This window comes from Salvelinus fontinalis, chromosome 31 (genome assembly GCF_029448725.1).
Source record: "Salvelinus fontinalis isolate EN_2023a chromosome 31, ASM2944872v1, whole genome shotgun sequence".
In the NCBI taxonomy this organism is placed as follows: domain Eukaryota; kingdom Metazoa; phylum Chordata; class Actinopteri; order Salmoniformes; family Salmonidae; genus Salvelinus; species Salvelinus fontinalis.
In genome coordinates this window covers 12732136-12749766 of record NC_074695.1, presented here as the reverse complement: position 1 = coordinate 12749766, position 17631 = coordinate 12732136, and the positions used below count along the sequence as shown (strand labels likewise).

The window sequence follows — 17631 nt, the reverse complement described above, 5'->3', positions numbered from 1 at the left end:
CATTTCATAGACTGCGCTACTACTGTAGGGCAGCTCGTGAAGTATAGCCGTGCTTGTGCAATTAATTGGCACAACTATAGCTGTCACTTTATGCCTATGCGTAAAACAGGTGGGCCTATGCGTAAAATAGGTGGGCCTATGCGTAAAATAGGTGGGCCTATGCGTAAAACAGGTGGGCCTATGCGTAAAATGAATGGAATTGGAATGGTGCATGCATCCACATAATAATAATAAATACAAGTCATACTAATAATAATGATTATTGTAATTATTACAGATGATTAATTAATAATAATTATTAGTCCTATGTTGCTATGCCTTGTAAATATGTGACCATAATATCGATTTTTCCCTAGTTTCCGCAATTAACAGTTTAAACCAGCCTGAAAAAATGACCCTCAATACATAAACCGCAGTCAGTCGTACAATTTGCATTTCCCCTCAAAGTCTAAATTTGACTGTCTGTTGCAAACTCCACCCATCCTCTTTCGGTTACAGCGTTCTTATTACACCTCAGTGGGTTACAGCCGTTCTTAGCTGTGAACCAATTGATTCACGCTTAAGCCTTGTGTTTTTTCCGACTTTACAAGGCTACTAGGAAAAGTGGGGGAGTGACGACTTGTTCCTGGAAGAGCCAGCCTGCGGAGTCAGTCACATTTTTGGCTGGGATTCAATGACTGAGCCAGACACACACAAACACTGAGATAGGGGCTGCGAGGGAGAGAGAGGGGCGAGTGAGTGAGCAAGCGCAACCCAGCTCACAGACTAGCCATCTCCAGTACACAGGCATATCGAACAGCAGGGGCAGACGGAGTGTATGCGTCCGGCTATACTGCAGTATTCCACAGTTTAAAGGAGATTACACGCGGGTTTTTACTGTGTTTTATACCGGATACATATAGGGAGAAGGCTTTGCTTTATCGGTCGATACTTTTTCTGAAACTTCAAAAGCATTATTCATTTTTGGAGGAGTTTCAGAGGGACGCGTTTTAGATATGGACTGTCAGGAGTGTACTGCAGGGGAAGACTCGCCCGTGTCACCATTCGCTTAGTAGGCTAGTCAACGGAATTGGAAACTCACTGCTCGGGACTTTTTTGTGGATGTTTGATGAAGCGCTTTCTGCACTTGGCTAATTCTCGGAGACCTTGGATTTACAAGGAACCGGAACCTATCGTGGCTTTCAATTGTTTTAGTTTGCCCCAGTTGAAAGGAACTCTCGCTTCCAAAGTCGCGGTGAAAACATGGAGACTGTAACTCGACAAAGCTTCCAACCTCACCCAGGACTGCAACAAACTCTCAAGCAGTTTCATCTGAGTTCTATGAGCTCCCTCGGCGGACCGGCGGCGTTTTCTGCTCGATGGCCACATGACCTCCTGTTCAAGAAGGATGGGAAAGAGCCCGAGCCCGTGCTGCATCTTCCCATGCAGCCGCCGACAGTGATGCCGGGACCTCTCTTCATCCCCTCCGACCGCTCCACCGAGAGGTGCGAGACGGTCCTGGAGACCGAGACTGTCTCCTGTTTCGTGGTCGGCGGCGAGAAACGGCTGTGCTTGCCGCAGATCCTCAACACCGTACTGCGGGATTTCTCCCTTCAACAGATCAACTCGGTGTGCGACGACCTCCACATCTACTGCTCCCGGTGCACGGCAGAACAGCTGGAGATCCTCAAAGTCATGGGAATTCTCCCCTTCTCCGCGCCTTCCTGCGGACTCATCACCAAAACGGATGCGGAGCGCCTGTGCAATGCCCTGATTTACGGAGGCACCTACCCGCCGCACTGCAAGAAAGAGTTCACGGGCTCACTGGAGCTGGAGTTCACGGAGAAAAGCCTCAAAATATACCACGAGTGTTTCGGAAAGTGCAAGGGTCTCTTCGTCCCGGAGCTGTACACCAGCCCAAACGCAGCCTGCATTCAGTGCATGGACTGCAGACTCATGTACCCGACACATAAGTTCGTGGTGCACAGTCACAAATCTTTGGAAAACAGGACTTGCCACTGGGGCTTCGACTCCGCCAACTGGAGGGCATACATCCTCTTGGGCCAGGATTACACAGGGAAAGAGGAGAAGGCGCGCCTGGAGCAGCATTTGGACGAGATTAAAGAGAAATTTGACTTCGCCAACAAATATAAGAGGAAAGCATCCAGGGTGAGTTGAACTAGTTTGTTACAATGCCGTTACACAGTGTTGCAAGTGTTGTTACATTGTACGAATGTTGTTACACTGCTGTCACAAAAACATGAACACTGTATTTAACGTTTTTTCTCCTTTATTTTACTTGTGTTTTGTTTTGTCTTCTTGCAAATACACTGTTATCTCGGACTAAGAGTCAAAGATTCGTATCTCGAGAACAGAATAGACTATTGGCGCAATGACTTGTCCCAGCCATGGGCTAGTTTAGACTGTAGGCGATGGCGCAATGACTTGTCCCAGCCATGGGATAGTTTAGACTGTAGGCGATGGCGCAATGACTTGTCCCAGCCATGGGATAGTTTAGACTGTAGGCGATGGCGCAATGACTTGTCCCAGCCATGGGATAGTTTAGACTGTAGGCGATGGCTCAATGACTTGTCCCAGCCATGGGATAGTTTAGACTGTAGGCGATGGCGCAATGACTTGTCCCAGCCATGGGATAGTTTAGACTCTAGGCGATGGCGCAATGACTTGTCCCAGCCATGGGCTAGTTTAGACTGTAAGCGATGGCGCAATGACTTGTCCCAGTCATGGGCTAGTTTAGACTGTAGGCGATGGCGCACTGACTTGTCCCAGCCATGGGCTAGTTTAGACTGTATGCGAAATGACTTGTACCAGCCATGGGCTAGTTTAGGCTGTAGGCGAATCCTTCCAAGATTGGGTTACTCTCCACATATTGTTACTAATTGTACACCAAGAAAAGCTAAATGGCACTGGTGGCAATACAACCATTATTCACAACCTGTGAAACATTTCTGCGGGTGTCAACGGATCAATTATATTGGCCTTACTGTAAATACAATCCCATTTACCAACAAATGGCCCAATAATGGTGTTACAAAAACTATCGAAACACATGTGATGTATAAGGTCGAGGAAATAATGTAATAATTTCTAAAGTTGAAAAACACTGTTTGTAGGTGTGTAGCTAAAACTCCCCTCTGTCCTGCACGCAGTTGCACGCATCCCCCTCCCCCCGGGTTTGCACGCATACACCCAGGTCTTGCGGTGTGGGCTGCCGCTCGCTCATTCCGCACTTTGCTGTGTATTGTGGCCTACTGGCTGTGTTTGAGAAACAGGTACTTCAAGGTAGATGTGTCACTGTGTCATTAACGAGGGGTTCATCCGTGCGTAGTGGCGTGGAGCTCCCATGAGGGTGGTTGGCGCGCCTGGATTTATTACAGCACGAAGATATGTCAATATGAGAGGCCATTACAGTAGCAGACGTCTACTTTTTCAACTGAATAACCAGTAGGCTACTACTACCCTTTTTATGTCTGTGTTTGTGGCAATGGGTTAGCCTACTATATGCTAGTAGTATCAGATAAAGAACAGTCCTGTGGAAAATATCAAATATTACCCCAAAAAATGTATCTCCAAATGCAGTGTTTCTTGAAATTTCAGAGCAGTTATATTCTAATGAGAAGACGAGAGGGAGGGGGCGGGGGGGGGGGGGGGGGGGACTGAACGATATACATAGCCAGCACTGTCTGCTAGCCATGATTTCTCTGGTGGATTCCCACAGCGCTTCCATGGCAGGCCATCAGATGAGCCCTAAATGATGTGGAGGGGAGTTTATCAAACATGCAAGAGGGACTCAGTGTCGCCTCTCCTGTATGCCACCCAAGCTAACCTTTTTGAGGGTAATTGAGCTTTGTGAACAGTATGGGGGCCTCTGGTGGCCTATCCCTGACTTTTACATTGGGGGCTAGGCTATAGCCTAGCACTGCTACTACAGCAGACAGAGAGCCCGGATTCAAAATCCTATGGGGGGATTAGGTCCGTGCTTTGGGGCGGGCAGGCAGGCAAGCAGAGGGGGGATCAGTCCCCCCTCCCTCTTCTCTTCCTCCAACTAAGACTGATAAAAGAGCCCCCTCCACAAATGAAAGGCAAGCATGGCCATTTGCATGAACTGTTACACATGAATAGAGTTGATGAAGCAGGGATAGGAGTATTGTTGTGGAAACATAATATGATCCCAACAAAGGAGAGCATTCACACACACACACACACACACACACACACACACACACACACACACACACACACACACACACACACACACACACACACACACACACACACACACACACACACACACACACACACACACACACACACACATACACACACACACACACTTCTTCCCTTCCCCCCAATTACCTACTCCGTTGCCCCTCCCGCCATGAAAGGAGGGTGAAAGAAGAGTGGGTGATTATGTTAGGAGACTTTTCGGGGGGCCATACAAACAAAGTGGAAGTGTTTACCAACAGGACTCTCACAATTCACTAGCACAGCCTTTACGCTTCTATTTGCCAGTGTGTCAGGAGGGCCAGAGACTTGTCGTGCACTTGCTCTTGCCACTGTATTTAGGTTTGAGTGGGGGGACTTAAAGGAATTTAAAGGCCTCTTCTATTTTTATTGGGGCTCATTGTTAATATAATCACTCTCCTAAGCCTAGTTTAAATCCACTCTTAATTTAGGATTTTTGTTTATTTCCCTTCGTTTGTTTTAAAGGAGGGGCTTGGTGAAAGCAATGCAACGGACATCATATTTGCAGAATTATGATCATATTCCTAAACTCCTCTCGCTATAGTATCCTACAAGTCTCCCTTCATCAGCACATTTCACCTGGGGTGTTACTTTGAGATGTCGTTCACAGAAGAAATAGAGCGGAGTGGGCTTGTTGTGCCTGACGACGTATCGAGAGCATGTCACTACTGTGTTTTGTTGGCCTGGGGAACGCGAGGTTTTGTGGAGGTTTGTGAATGCAGCTAGCAGCCGTCTCACAGTCAGACACAGGAAGTGAGCTTGAAGGACTTCCTGTTCTCCAAGACTCTTATGAGGTCATGGGCCCTGTGCTCGATAGAAGCAGTCTGTGCATTACACACACACACACACACACACACACACACACACACACACACACACACACACACACACACACACACACACACACACACACACACACACACACACACACACACACACACACTTTGCAGCATACCTTCCTTATTGCAGCATACTTCCCCCAATAAAAGGCTGTATTGGAATTTGCAGTAAAAGTGCATTATCCGTTTGAATCTGAGACGTGAGAGCGCATGTGTCGACTGTGGGAGTGCAAACAATAGTGAATGAGCAAGTGAGTTAGCTCAGGGAACTACTGAATGGGTTCAAAGGTTACGAGTAGGGTGTGGAGCAGTTGGCTAAGTCGCTAAGTTCACCATGCCAATGCTGGTTTCTGGCTGGTACACATGTGGGTCGCTAACATAATCAGTGGCTTTCCACATCAGGAGGTTTTGATAAGGATGGTGGCCACAGATTTAGTAGCTCGCTAGGTTATATTTCACCTCAAGACGGTGTGATTTATACACGCCCCATCTGTTGGAAGGAGATATGAACGAGAGAGGGAGAGAGAGAATGGATCAGAGTACATTTCCAGCCTCCAGTTGGGGCTTGGTTTATGAACAAGCAGTTTATGTTTCCACCAACGACCACGTTTTGAGGCAGCAGCACAGACTTTTGGTTCGGTAAGCTGAAAAAAGGGAAATGTAAAAACGTTCAGTCTCAGAGCCTAACTTGAACAACGCTGTCAATGGTTGTCTCTGCCTGGCCCTTTACTGTAGCTGGCTGGTGGGTTGTCTCTGTCTGGCCCTTTACTGTAGCTGGCTGGTTGGTTGTCTCTGTCTGGCCCTTTACTGTAGCTGGCTGGTTGGTTGTCTCTGCCTTGGCCCTTTACTGTAGCTGGCTGGTTGGTTGTCTCTGCCTTGGCCCTTTACTGTAGCTGGCTGGTTGGTTGTCTCTGCCTGGCCCTTTACTGTAGCTGGCTGGTTGGTTGTCTCTGTCTGGCCCTTTACTGTAGCTGGCTGGTTGGTTGTCTCTGCTTTGGCCTTTACTGTAGCTGGCTGGTTGGTTGTCTCTGCTTTGGCCTTTACTGTAGCTGGCTGGTTGGTTGTCTCTGCTTTGGCCTTTACTGTAGCTGGCTGGTTGGTTGTCTCTGTCTGGCCCTTTACTGTAGCTGGCTGGTTGGTTGTCTCTGCTTTGGCCTTTACTGTAGCTGGCTGGTTGGTTGTCTCTGTCTGGCCCTTTACTGTAGCTGGCTGGTTGGTTGTCTCTGTCTGGCCCTTTACTGTAGCTGGCTGGTTGGTTGTCTCTGCTTTGGCCTTTACTGTAGCTGGCTGGTTGGTTGTCTCTGTCTGGCCCTTTACTGTAGCTGGCTGGTTGGTTGTCTCTGCCTTGGCCTTTACTGTAGCTGGCTGGTTGGTTGTCTCTGTCTGGCCCTTTACTGTAGCTGGCTGGTTGGTTGTCTCTGTCTGGCCCTTTACTGTAGCTGGCTGGTTGGTTGTCTCTGCTTTGGCCTTTACTGTAGCTGGCTGGTTGGTTGTCTCTGTCTGGCCCTTTACTGTAGCTGGCTGGTTGGTTGTCTCTGTCTGGCCCTTTACTGTAGCTGGCTGGTTGGTTGTCTCTGCTTTGGCCTTTACTGTAGCTGGCTGGTTGGTTGTCTCTGTCTGGCCCTTTACTGTAGCTGGCTGGTTGGTTGTCTCTGTCTGGCCCTTTACTGTAGCTGGCTGGTTGGTTGTCTCTGCTTTGGCCTTTACTGTAGCTGGCTGGTTGGTTGTCTCTGTCTGGCCCTTTACTGTAGCTGGCTGGTTGGTTGCTGTCTGCTGTGGAAGGGCTTTCAGATACTGTTTGGTGTTTTGACAGAAGCCACATTGGGGAAGTCAGCATACAAGACTAGTAGTTAGTCTAGGCTGGGGAGCAAGAGAGTTTCGACAGACGTTGCATTCCAGACCCGCCACTCCCTGAGAGAGAGAGAGAGAGGGGGGGGGGGGGGGGACAAGCCCATAACACAAGCCAACCCTCCTGAATGGGCATGAATGAAGCATGTACCCACACCTGCGCAGCGCTGTTAAAACCAATCCTCCACCCCTCAGGCTCTTGCCTCTCTTTCTCTCTTTTGTTTTCCCTCTGTGTTTCATTCTCACTCCGGGATGGCGAGGAAGGCTTTTAGAGACAAAGAGCAGTTGTTAACTAAGGAGAGAGGCTGTGAAGGAGGGTGCATCATTTTTTTTCCCAGAGGTAGTGTTCGATGTTTCAATCTGTCATCTGAAGGACTTTTATGACGATGCTTTTGGTCTCCAGTTGCAATTTAGTTTGAAAATGTCCGAACCCTAAAACTAGTCTGAGTTTGTAGCCTCAAAAGGGTGGAGAAAGTGTAAAAAATATGCCATTTTGTACAGTGCAAGCTAGGCAGCAGGCAGGTCCCCCCCCCCCCTCTCTGTCTCTCTCTGCAGAGTCAGCCCTTTAGCAAGGAGGTCTGGGGGCCTCGTTGTTTTCAAAAGTACTGCTCCCAAAGTGTGGCTGGGCTCCAGACCCCATTTCGCAGGGGCTGAAACTTCCCTTCCACTGCCCAAAAATGTCCCAGTGCACCTTGGGATATCTGGCCTCCAGCTGAAGGGGTCGCTTGTTGGAGGGGGGGTGGGGGTAGGAAGTGAACTCCCTGGGTGAATAGAGGCCATGTCCTGTTTCATATTCAAGGCATAGGCCTTCTGACAGAGAGCCATACCCTCTCTGCGGACAGCACAACAGCTGGTAGCCATGCATATCAATGGCCACAGAGAGAATATCCCTCTTCACTGCTTTCAGGGGGTTTTCCAGTCGTGAAAATGCAGCAATTGCAGCTGAATTAAAATACTCTATACAGCTGAATTACAGCTATGGACTGGTAGTTTTGAGGTAGTGGTGATGATGTGGAATGATTTAAGAAGGATTTTTTTGCTTTGTATTGTCATGAGGGTTGTTGTGATTGCTGAGGAATCATCCAACGATTCCTGTGCGTGCGTTTGTCTGTGCATGGCAGAGAAAATGATCATATTCTCCAGAAGCCTGCATGGTCCAAGAAAAAGGAAACCACTAATTCACTTAGGGCTTAGCTAAATGAGTCCGGCTCCAATCCAATCTCTGCACAGGCAGACTGTGACTAGTCTGTGCCGTCTGAGTACAGTGAGCCCTGCCTTGTTAGATCAGCTTGACGGGTCTGAGGGATCAATGGGATATTGACAGCCGGGTCTTCCCCTGTCAAGGGCGACTCAAGACTCCATCACTCCTTCACCTCCACTACACAACTAGAAGAGACACAGAGATGCCTGTCTTCTCGTTTGACCTCATATCAGTTCTATCTATGTATATCTATGTATCTACCACACAGGGTGGTTGTGAAATAACCGTCTCGTCAATGAACGTCTTGTTGCATGATTGTTTATTTATTGTGTTTAGCGGAGCTGTATGCAGGGCCTAACATTAACACCCGTCACCTGCCAAATGCGGCTAGATTTTGGCATTTGCATGTAAAATGTATTTTTCACCAACCACGTTGGCGGGTGGTCAGGGCTCCACAGTGCGAACATTCCAATCGCATTTGTGAATAAAAATAGTAAAGTATAATCACATTTATAGTCAAATAAATACTGCAGTAGCTGTTTTCAAAGTATTTCTGCCGTTTTGTTTCATAGCTGGTAAATTAATCTCACAAAGTCAAAGAACTAGTAATCTTATATAGCCTATTCCACCTCGCACTCCATCACTGCTTGGCTGGGGGCCGTGTGCACGTGAAGAGCTGAGTGAAATATTCAGTTTTAGAAGCGCTGCGCACAGGCATAAAAGTTTGTCTAATATTCTTGAAATGAACGTCCACTGAAGTGAGACTTTGTCCTTGTGATTCTTGGCTATTTACATAGTTTTGTTCACAAGCTAGGTTGTTTTTCTCTGTTTGAGTTTCAACTGTTAGGGAAGATCTCCCGAGCGTGCAGCGGTCTAAGGCACTGTATCTCAATGCTAGAGGCGTCACTACACACCCTGGTTCGATTACAGGCTGTATCACAACCGGCCGTGATTGGGAGTCCCATAAGGCGGCGCACAATTGGTCCAGCGTCGTCCGGGTTAGGTTTTGGCCAGGGTAGGCCGTCATTGAAAAAAATAATTTGTTCTTAACTGACATGACTAGTTAAATAAAGGTTAAATAAAAAAAGAGAGAAGACAATGCTTCTACGAGTCAGACTCAATCCCACACGGACCAAAATGAACCGAGTCACGTTACCATGGTAACCTCCCGCCTTTAAAGGGGCAGGTTAACATTTTTGTCCCATCTGTGATATTTTGGTTAAAATACTCCGGTCACAAAAAATGTGATTAAATAATATACCACATTATTTCTTACCAGTAATACGTGTTTTGTTTTAGAAACATTACAAACGCATGCTCATCCATTTTTTGGGTGTTTTGTTAGTGTAATTATAGTGGGGGAAAAAATCTGAATGGCAGGTAGATTTCTTTAAAATCCACCTGCCACAGTGGCTATTGGACCAAAAAGTACATGTTATGTCCTGTGTATGTTGAGAAATACTCTATATGGTTCTACATTTGTATACAGTATACACAGTACATTGTTATAAATGGCTCTGAATTTTAGCACTAAGCTAAGCTAAAAGGGCTTTCAGTCTCATTGAGACCCAAGGCATGGATTTCATACTGATAAACATCAGAGGAAAACATCCCTTTGACAAGTTGGACGTTAGTTGCTTTTTTTTTAGCTTGAATGATATGCAAATGCAAGTCAATTACGTTTCTTATTTGAATTAGCAGTTAAGCTCATGCTAATTATTTTGCCACATGTGCCATTGATTTGCCGCACCACAAAGACAATAGACCTACATAAGGCCAATCAAATCACAATAGGCCCACATCACAACATGGTCAACACGTCATCACAATACGCATTATTACGAGAGGCAACCAGGTAATCACAGGTGACACGCTTGACTGTGGTGTCTGGGAAAATCTTGAAAAAAGTGCGATAACAGCGAGGGAGAATAAATTAAATGCGGCGATTCCTTTTATTTCCACCCCGCCAGCAGCCATTTTAATTCACAGCCTTTTATAGATGCACAATGCAGAAATCGCTCCGCCATTTCCTGGTTGCTAAAATACTAATAGTTCACCTAGTTTCAGTTTATGTGACAAAGCAAGCAATTATTGTGTAGCGAATCATTGTACCATCTAAAATGTTGTATTTTCAGCTGTTTGAAGTTGGTGTACGAAACCCAAAGTAAAAGACCCCAAAATGAAACTTGTGAACGGGAAGCATAGAAATTAAGCACATACACCAAACTAAAATATAAACACAACATGTTAAGTGTTGGTCCCATGTTTTCATGAGCTGAAATAAAAGATCTCAGAAATTTTCCAGATGTGCAAAAAGCTTATTTATCTAAAATGTTGTGCACAAATTTGTTTACATCCCTGTTAGTGAGCATTTCTCCTTTGCAATAGATAATCCATCCACCTGACAGGTGTGGCATATCAAGAAGCTAATTAAATAGCATGATCATTACACAGGTGCATCTTGTACTAGGGACAATAAAAGGCCACTCTAAAATGTGCAGTTTTGTCACACAACACAATGCCACAGATGTCTCCATTTTTTAAAGGAGCGTGCAACTGGCATGCTGACTGCAGGAATGTCCACCAGAGTTGTTGGCAGATCATTTTATGTTAATTTCTCTACCATAAGCCGCCTGCAATGTCGTTTTAGAGAATTTGGCAGTACGTCCAGCCGGCCTCAAAACCGCGACCACGTGTATGGTGTTGTGTGGGCTAGCGGTTTGCTGATGTCAACGTTGTGAACAGAGTGCCCCATGGTGGCGATGGGGTTATGGTATGGGCAGGCATAAGCTACGGACAACAAACACAATTGCATTTTATCGATGGCAGTTTGAATACACAGAGATATACCATGATGAGATGCTGAGGTCCATTGTCGTACCATTCATCCACTGCCATCACCTGATGTTTCAGCATGATAATGCACAGCCCCATGTCGCAAGGATCTGTACACAATACCTGGAAGCTGAAAATGTCTCAGTTCTTCCATGGCCTCCATACTCACCAGACATGTCACCTATTGAGCATGTTTGGGATGCTCTGGATCAACATGTACGACAGCATGTTCCAGTTCCCGACAATATCCAGCGACTTCGCACAGCCATTGAAGAGGAGTGGAACAACATTCCACAGCCCACAACCAACAGCTGGATCAACTGTATGCAAAGGAGATGTGTTGGGCTGCATGAGGCAGATAGTGGTCACACCAGATACTGACTGGTTTTCTGATCCACAAACCTACCTTATTCCCAGTCATGTGAAATCCATAGATTATGGCCTAGTGGCCTTATATGAACTCAGTTAAATCTTTGAAATTGTTGCATTTATATTTTTGTTCAGTATAGAACAGCTCTACCGCTTCTTACATTTACCAGACACTCATACCCAGAGTGACTTACACTAGTGAGTTCATACATTTTCTTCATACTGTTCCTCCGTGGGAATTGAATACACAACTCTGATGTTGCAAGCACCATGCTCTACCAACTGAGCCACACAGAATGTTTAGACTTGGTTTCAATGAGAATGACATATCTATATGTCACATTTCTATGTGCATTTGGTCAGGTCACCCAAAAAGTGACATATTGCAGCTTTAAAGTTAGTCTAACAAACAGGACATCTGTTGATATGAAAGGCGGATTGTTGGATAGACTTGACAAAACAACAGATCTAGAAGGGATCTAGGTTACCTTTGTTTATTTTTCTAATGGATTTTTGTTGTTGTTGTTGCATTTTCTGTTTGATTGCACAACTATGTATTCATATGGCTAGTACACAGGGCTGTAGCTCTGACACATGAAGCATTATCTATGGAAGTTACAGTATAATAATTAGTACATTATCATGTTAAGCTCCCAGTGATTTGGTGTTATTACTGTGGCTGCTCTCTCTGTTGGTCGATTGTTTGAGTCCATGCGTCTTTATAGTATTCTCCCTCTCTCCTCAGTGAGCTTTTCTAGAAGCTCACACTGCCTGCCACCCCTCCTCCACACACACGGAAAATGGATATCCGGGGGGACGTGTTTAAGCGGCAGAGGCCAAGAGGGCTGGAGAGTGCATTAATATACCTGACTGCCTGAGTGACTGGGGAGCACTGAACAGGGCCGGGTGTGCTATGTCGCTCGCAAGGAAAAATGAAAGGGGAGAGAGGAGGAGGAGGGGAGAATACAGGGGGAGGTCCCTGTAAATGTTAATGTCCACGGGTATCCCTCCTCTCCCCAAAGTGAAAGTAGTGCCAGCAGATTACCCCAGCTACTGATTTTGGTTTCTCTCGCACACAAGAACCCCATGACTTCTTCTTGGTGTGTTTTTTATCAGTCCAGCACTTTTGATGCAAACGATAATGTGACGTTATTTTGTTGCAAGCTATTTATTATTGATGGCCGATTACCGTAGGCAGCAAGGGCCTCCTTGCTTATTTAATGAGATAGCAGGATGACTTGGGGTTTGAAATATTCATAGACACATTGCTCTGCCATACAAACCACCGACCGCAGCCTTGTCCAATCGCCTCAGAGCTTCTACAGCCATCAGCCAATCAATGAACATCTGATGTAGGGTTATTATTGGTGTAATGAAGCATGTATATGCCCGACATGAAAAACAAAGTCAAACCAAACTTATTGGTAAAAAACAGTACTTGGTTCTGAATGGAATGCCCTATAATAATATTAGTGTTAAGCCAGACAGGGAAGTCTCATCAAGTATTTTTGTGTGCACGATAAACATCCAAGTCTATTTCCGTTTTCTCACAGTCGACAATCATCACCCTCCTTGGAGTGGATGCTGTTAATTTTGACTCGGGGCCTCATATCGCAGTATATCACGAGGCTGAAAACGAGGGGCCGGCGTTCTCGCACGTCTGTGTGTGTGTGTGTGTATGTGTAGATAAAGATAGATACAGTGTTTGGCGAGCCGCGGTTGTACAGTAGTAGCACATCCGGTATGCAGCTAGCTGTCTGTCTGTCTGTCTGTCTGTCTGTCTGTCTGTCTGTCTGTCTGTCTGTCTGTCTGTCTGTGTCTCTCGCGTCTCTCTCTCTCTCTCTCTCTCTCTCTCTCTCTCTCTCTCTCTCTCTCTCTCTCTCGTCAAGGAGTGGCCCATTTACAGGCACTGTCTTGTCATTGGCACACACTGGCACGCAGACACATCCCCCTGCCCTAAGCACCCACTATGAATGACTCAATTGTAAGATAAGACTATACTATACTAATACAACTTGTAGTGAATAATCATATACTCTAGTTCAGCTGAAATTCCAGACTAATTGTCAATAAAGAAAGCAGGCAAGAAAATGCAGAAACATTTAGATTCGGATGCATTGGTAAATGTTAGGAATTGATGATGCTAGTGGTCCAATCCTGCGTGGGTTTGTAATTGGTTAACGGCTGGTTTTAGAAGGTAGCATATTGCTAAGGGTGAGAGAGAAAAAGAGAGAGAGAAAGAGAGAGAGAGTAAGAGAAAGAGAGAGTAAGAGAAAGAGAGAGAGTGAGAGAGAGAGCGAGCGAGAAAGAGAGTGAGCGAAAGAGAGCGAGAGAGAGAGAGTGAGAGAAAGAGAGCGAGAGAGAGTAAGAGAAAGAGGGCGAGAAAGAGAGAGAGAGAGAGTAAGAGAAAGAGAGCGAGAAAGAGAGCGAGAGAGAGAGAGAGTAAGAGAGCGAGAGAGAGAGAGAGAGAGTGAGAGAGACAGAGTACGAGAAAGAGAGAGAGAGTGAGCGAGAGAGAGAGAGAGAGAGAGAGAGAGAAAAGGTGGGGCTTTATTGGCATGTCATGGCTGGATGCGGGTGATTTGTGATTCGTCAGCCCGGGGACCCTTTTTGTGTGACAGCGCTTTGTCACATGACCTCCCTCCAAAAATGATGACCCCTATCGCCCTCTCACCTCTTTCAGCTTATAAGCCAATAGTGTTCCTCAGAGCAGCTCTCACAGGGGCAGATGGCTGTCTAATGAAGGAAGCCACACACACACACACACACACACACACACACACACACACACACACACACACACACACACACACACACACACACACACACACACACACACACACACACACACACACACACACACACACACACACACTGCAGCATACAGACTGCAAATATAATGATTATTATGATTAAACAGCACTATCACAAATGCTCGTCAACAGTACAGTCATTTAAAGGTAAAGAAATCTACATTGTTTTGGTGGAAGTGTTTAAGATATGATGCTTCGCAGTGAGGTCTTTTTAACACTGATCTAATCATCTAATGTTTATATAGCCAAATACCTGACTGAGACAAAATGGAACATTTGAATAGGAATGGCCTATTAGGCTTCATTTGATGTGTGATGGGCTTAGGCAAGTGTGTGTTTGTGTTCTGTTGGAGGAGATTAGCATGAGCTCACTGCCTACTCATTTCCATCCCCATCTGCCTGTCTCCCACGGTGACGGAGGCTCGCCACTCCCCGCCTCCACTACACACACACACACACACACACACACACACACACACACACACACACACACACACACACACACACACACACACACACACACACACACACACACACACACACACACACACACACACACACACACACACACACACACACACACACAGATTATTAGAGGGCTTGCAAATTTCACCAATCACTGAATTAAACAGTCAAATCATCGCAATATTATCATATAAAACGGACCCATCACCACATTACAAGAAAAAGGTTAGCAATTTCAACTAATCACCGCACATTTACAGCATAGTATAATTCAATCAAGCCACATTTCAAAAACGTTTTCCCTTGTCAGGGGCGGCAGGTAGCCTAGTGGTTAGAGCATTGGGCTGAATCGAATCCTAGAGTTGACAAGGAAAAAATATGTCGATCTGCCCCTGAACCAGACAGTTAACCCACTGTTAAGCCATCATTGTTAATAAGAATTTGTTCTTAACTGACTTGCCTGGATAAAAAAATGTCAGGGTATTTTTCGCGCTAAATTGGACAAGATCATTGGGGGAAGGAAATACTGAAGAGGGGTCATGCGAGCTTAGCTGCAGCCGTGTCGAAGGGCAGCTCCCATGGGCTCTGGGAGCTGTTCTGTGGAGGGCATCAGCTGGGACACTTGTCCCAAGCTGCCGAGTCAAATGACAACTAGAGTTCTCGACTGCTCATGGTCGGAGCCCTCATGCCTCCTACTACCTCTGTTTGCTTTTCTCTTCCTAGAGCTTTACTTCTATCAGTTGTCACCTCAATCATGGAAAGCTTGCCGTCAATGTGACTCCACCCGTTGTTTTGGCAATCTTGTGTAGGGCTCATGAAGTCGATATCATTCTTGTCATTCTTGTTGACTGCCCAGCACCCAAAGGGTCTGCAACTGTAGTACTTCACACTTCGTGGCAGTCCTGTCCAAGGAAAGGGTGAGTCTGGACCCTTGAAGCTAAGCTAAGACCCTTGTGCCTAGCTAAAGTGCCAAGAAGGGATAGGCCTAAATGCAACGAGTTGGAGTAGATTGACACTGTAGCACCATTAACGTTCATTTAATCTTACTGTATATATATATTATAGAATATCTTATAGAGACACGATGTAGCCAGCTACAATGTAGCATACCCTCCCTTTTGTTATAAAATAAAAAGGAAAGCAACATTTCCTCAGAAACTTTGAAAGTGTGGCTGTTTACTTTTGGCCAGTGCGGGAACTGTGTGGCGTCTCTTGTGTGGAGAGAGAGGGCAGGGCAGAGATATCAATCAGTAAACGTCTGTGATCTTTGCTTTGTTTAGTCTACTGACTCACTGCGATGTCTGCCTGCTCACTGCCTGGGTTAATCTTGCACAAGATGAATCCCATTGGAGATGGACTTAATTGCCCTATCGATCCAACAAAGCACTTGTTCTGAACTTTGACCCTCGACTATGAATCACCACAGCTGATGCATATTCCTGTCTGAAATCCAAGCCTACTCAGTTAGAACCCTAGTATAGGCTACTATCCACTCTAGTTGTCAGCAGTACAGATGTACTACCTATCCGTATCATGTATCATGCTATACACTGACCCAACAAAACACTTGTTACGTTTTATTGGGCAGTTTTTGGTCATTATACCCATTCTAGATTTAAGTTATTATTTTTCCAAAACGAGTATTAGATTGTAAGACTTCGACTCCAAATGTATAGTTAGAAATGTAGAAAACTTATTGGATGTAAAAGGTCATCAACGTAAGGGAATTGGGAGGGTAGTTTGTCATCAACGTAAGGGAATTGGGAGGGTAGTTTGTCATCAACGTAAGGGAATAGGGAGGGTAGTGTGTCATCAACGTAAGGGAATTGGGAGGGTAGTGTGTCATCAACGTAAGGGAATTGGGAGGGTAGTGTGTCATCAACGTAAGGGAATAGGGAGGGTAGTTTGTCATCAACGTAAGGGAATTGGGAGGGTAGTTTGTCATCAACGTAAGGGAATAGGGAGGGTAGTGTGTCATCAACGTAAGGGAATTGGGAGGGTAGTGTGTCATCAACGTAAGGGAATTGGGAGGGTAGTGTGTCATCAACGTAAGGGAATTGGGAGGGTAGTTTGTCATCAACGTAAGGGAATTGGGAGGGTAGTGTGTCATCAACGTAAGGGAATTGGGAGGGTAGTTTGTCATCAACGTAAGGGAATTGGGAGGGTAGTGTGTCATCAACGTAAGGGAATTGGGAGGGTAGTGTGTCATCAACGTAAGGGAATTGGGAGGGTAGTGTGTCATCAACGTAAGGGAATTGGGAGGGTAGTTTGTCATCAACGTAAGGGAATTGGGAGGGTAGTGTGTCATCAACGTAAGGGAATTGGGAGGGTAGTGTGTCATCAACGTAAGGGAATTGGGAGGGTAGTGTGTCATCAACGTAAGGGAATTGGGAGGGTAGTGTGTCATCAACGTAAGGGAATTGGGAGGGTAGTGTGTCATCAACGTAAGGGAATTGGGAGGGTAGTGTGTCATCAACGTAAGGGAATTGGGAGGGTAGTGTGTCATCAACATAAGGGAATTGGGAGGGTAGTGTGTCATCAACATAAGGGAATTGCTTAATTTTTTCACCCAACTTTTAACCTAAATCCAATGTCATGGTGATATTTTTTGTTGATTTCATGTTAAATGCACGTTAGTTGGCAACTCAACCAAACGTAACATAGACGTTGGAACTGACGTCTGTGACCAGTGGGGAGTTGCAGTTAGAAGGGGGTTAGAGAAGAGACACAGAGAGAGAGAGAGAGAGAGAGAGAGAGAGAGAGAGAGAGAGAGAGAGAGAGACAGAGACAGAGAGAGACAGAGACAGAGACAGAGACAGAGAGAGAGAGAGAGAGAGAGAGAGGTGGGGGGTTAGAGGTGAGAGCTAAAGAGAGAAGGGTGGTATTGTGCTGTTGGTGGCTCACCCAGGGGATCAGAGATCAAATCCCAGTCCCGGGACACTCTTCCCCGCAGTCTGCCAGGAGTCCCGGGACACTCTTCCCCTCAGTCTGCCAGGAGTCACAGGACACTCTTCCC

The 17631-nt window shown here is 45.9% G+C and overlaps 1 protein-coding gene across 1 annotated transcript in view; it reads left to right on the top strand.

Annotated features, from left to right (window-relative positions):
- The first annotated feature begins 535 nt into the window (after positions 1-535).
- LOC129829555 (ski oncogene-like) overlaps positions 536-17631 on the top strand; it is a 116582-nt gene continuing 99486 nt past the window's right edge. Inside the window, exon 1 of the mRNA XM_055891311.1 lies at positions 536-2148. Coding sequence (XP_055747286.1) covers positions 1243-2148 — 906 coding nt within the window. The 5' untranslated portion in view covers positions 536-1242. The remainder of the gene's footprint in view (positions 2149-17631) is intronic.